This window comes from Prunus persica, chromosome G6 (assembly GCF_000346465.2).
Source record: "Prunus persica cultivar Lovell chromosome G6, Prunus_persica_NCBIv2, whole genome shotgun sequence".
Taxonomy (NCBI): Eukaryota; Viridiplantae; Streptophyta; class Magnoliopsida; order Rosales; family Rosaceae; genus Prunus; species Prunus persica.
This window is the reverse complement of record NC_034014.1, coordinates 14,435,962-14,439,544: the sequence shown is the minus strand read 5'-3', so window position 1 is coordinate 14,439,544 and position 3,583 is coordinate 14,435,962. Positions and strand designations below refer to the sequence as shown.

The 3,583-nt window shown below is 34.3% G+C and overlaps 1 protein-coding gene across 1 annotated transcript; it reads left to right on the top strand.

The window, feature by feature from the left end:
- On the top strand, window positions 261-2,049 carry LOC109949644 (zinc finger MYM-type protein 1-like). The gene is made up of 4 exons (XM_020565729.1): window positions 261-495; window positions 1,116-1,259; window positions 1,415-1,612; window positions 1,700-2,049. The coding sequence occupies exons 1-4, from the start codon at window positions 261-263 to the stop codon at window positions 2,047-2,049; spliced, it is 927 nt and encodes a 308-aa protein (XP_020421318.1).

Below are 3,583 nucleotides of genomic sequence, written 5' to 3'. Positions count from 1 at the left end.
GTTAGTGTTTTTCTTGATTAGTTGTTGTTGAGATTTTATTTTAGTTTGTTAGTTTGAATAAACTAGGGCTATACTTTTTTGTTAGTTTGAATTAATTAGGGCTTTTGATTTTGGTTAGTTAGTTTGAAGAAATTAGTGTTTTATGTTAGATAATAATTGGTAAATTTGATTAGTTGTTGGATTTTATTTTGGTTAGTTTGGATAAGTTATGGCTTTTTAATATTGTTGATGTTTGATTGGTTATTTCTACCAATACAATTATGGAACGATACTTTAAGAGAAGGTTCGCATCAATTACTCCTAGTTCGGATAATGTGGGTAGTTCAAGTTCGAGAGATGTGGATATTTCTAGAGATGTGGATAGTTCGAAAGAATGTGAGTTGCAAGATATCTTGGCTCATTTTATTGCAGACCCTGGACTTCGACCTCAAGTGTTGGATTATGATCCTAACATTAGAGACGAAGTTCGAAGAGCATATCTACAAAAGGGTCCATGTCAGCCCAAGGATCACACATTTCCACAAACTAATCTTTCAGGGTATGATCGACACTTAATGTCGAGTGGTTTGATGAGTTTAATTGGTTGGAGTATAGAATTGGTCAAGGAAATAAACGGATTTATTTAATTTGAAAACTAAAATACTTGCTTGTTATTACGATTGGAAAAATTTTAAAAAAAAAAATTCATTTCGATTTCTATGATTATCGAATCAAATGATATCGAATCAGATTATTTTTTCTTTCCGCAAGGACCAAGAGATTGGATCTAGCCGTAAGAAGAATGCTTGGCTGATTGGGAATTGTTTGATCGTCTTTCTCCGAGGAAGAGGCGAAACATAATCAACTTGAATTCGGGACAGCTATTCGAAATCTTAGTGAAAGACTGGATTTGTTATCTCATGTTTGCTTTTCGTGTAGCGACGCCTTCACAGAGATGGGTTTTAGGAATTGGAAGAAGAAAGATAAAATTAGGTAACATGTTGGACCTGTTGGAAGTGTTCATAATCAATCTAGACAATAGTGTGTGGATCTTATGAATCAAAAGCAACACATCTGAACAGTTTTGATAAAGCAATCAGAGCAAGCTTGTATTGATTATCGTATTTGCTTGACAGCTTCTCTTGATTGCGTGAGATTTTTATTGAGGCAAGGTCTTCCTTTTCATGGGCATGATGAGAGTGACACTTCAAGCAACAAGGGGAATTATTTAGAGCTCTTACAATTTCTTGCTGATTATGATGAGAAAGTTAAGGCCGTGTGTTAGAAAATGCTCCCGGAAATCTCAAGTTAATAGCTCCAACAATTCAAAAAGATCTTGTGAATGCTTGTGCCACTGAAACTATTAAGAAAATCATCAAGGATATGGATGGTGCATTCTTCTCTTTATTAGTTGATGAATCACGTGATGTGTTAGTAACAGAACAGATGGCGATGATGTTTCGTTATGTGGACAAAAGTGGGGATATAATTGAGAGGTTTGTAGGCATTCAACATGTTAGTGATACTACATCAAACTCACTCAAGGAGGCTATTGACACATTATTTTCAATAGAGGAATTGAGCATTTCCATGCTAAGAGGACAAGGATATGATGGAGCTAGTAATATGAAGGGTGAGTTTAATGGTCTTAAAACACAGATTTTGATAAAAAATTCTTGTGCCTATTATATTCATTGTTTTGCACATAAACTTCAATTAGCTCTTGTGGCTGTGGCAAAGGGAAATGCTGATATTGCCACTTTCTTCACATCTTGTAATAGCTTGGTTAATATTGTTGTAGTATCGTGTAAGCGTCGTGACATGTTTAGAGATCAACTACAAAAGGATATTACGGAAGCTCTAGAAAAAGATTCTTTTCCAACAGGGCGAGGCTTAAATCAAGAAACTTGTCTCAAGCGTCCTGGTGATATACGTTGGAACTCACATTATGGTACATTACTTAGTATAATCTCCATGTTTAAATCTGTGGTGACAGTGCTCAAATTTATTATTGAGAATGGCTGCACTAATAATCTAGGTGAAGCAAATAGGTCTTTGAGAGAAATATAATTTTTGAGTTTGTATTCACCTATTTTTCATGAGATCTATATTGGGACCAAAAAAATGACTTGTCACAAGCATTACAAAGGAAAGACCAAGATATTGGGAATGCAATGACTTTAGTCAAAGTTTGCAAGGACCAACTACAACACATGAGAGAGAATGCATTTGAAGCCTTGCTTGATCAAGTATCTTCCTTTTGTGGCAAACATGATATCTTGGTTCCAAACATGGATGATACACATTTACCTCAATGGAGATCACATCGGAGAGCTCCTATAATAACACACCTCCATTATTATCGTGTAGACATCTTTATTCAAATCATTGAGTGCCAACTTGCGGAATTAAATCATCGCTTTAGTGAGGTAAATACTGGGTTACTTTTTTGTTTGACATGTTTGAGTCCAGATGATTCATTCATAGCTTTTGACAAACAAAAGCTAATTCGTTTTGCTAAATTTTATCCTCCAGATTTTAATTCCCGAGATCTCTTAGCACTTGAAGATCAACTTGAGATTTATATTACTCATATGCGTATGATGACCAATTTTTCTCAATTGAAAGGGATTGATAGCCTTGCAAGAAAAATGGTGGAGAAAGGGTTGCATAGAACATATAATTATGTTTATTTGCTTCTCACATTAGCTTAACTTTACCGGTTACAACTGCTTCTGTGGAGAGAGCATTTTCTGCTATGACTATTGTGAAAGATCCACTTCGCAACCGAATGGGAGATCAATGGTTGAGTGATAGCTTACTTGTTTATATTGAGAAAGATGTGTTTGCTTGTATTGATAATAAAACTATAATGCTACATTTTCAGAATATGAAAACTCGTCGTGGACAATTGTAATGTGGTTTTTTTTTCTATGAATTATGAATTATAATATTATCATTTCATTTTTATGAGTATATTTTGTATAAATTTTTTTTAACCTTTAGACGTTGACCCCTAGAAGGAAATTTCCTGGATCCGCTACTAGTCATACCTAGATGTATAATTATATATATATACACACTTTTATTCTTATTTACTGGTAAGCATCCTTCCTCGCTCACTATGCCTACGGGCATGCGTTTTGGAAAATAGTGGTCTGGGAAGGGAAAAATGTCCAGTTGGAGTTTGTGTTATATGCTATATCGGTATTATGGGATATCTTGGTTTTAAAGTCGATTTTGTTATATAAATATGTATATGGGTATTTGTGTGGGTACATTTGTGGACTTGTTTTCGGGTTAAGTTTTCTGAGCATGTGCATTGAGATTGCTCTGCACATGTCTGAATTTTTGAAATGATGTTTGGATTTGAGATTAGATATTTGCAAATTATTTGACATTTTATGTTTGCAAGCATAAAATGATTAACGGGATTATTTAGGAAGTTTTGATTATATGTTTTTACAATAAAGACTAAATGATTAAGTTTGTATTTTCCAAGAAAGTGAGAAGTACTACTACAAAAATCGAAAAAGACGACGGGAAACCACTGTCGTGAAATCGACCGCCATCTTTTGTACAAAAAACAACGACAGTTAATAAC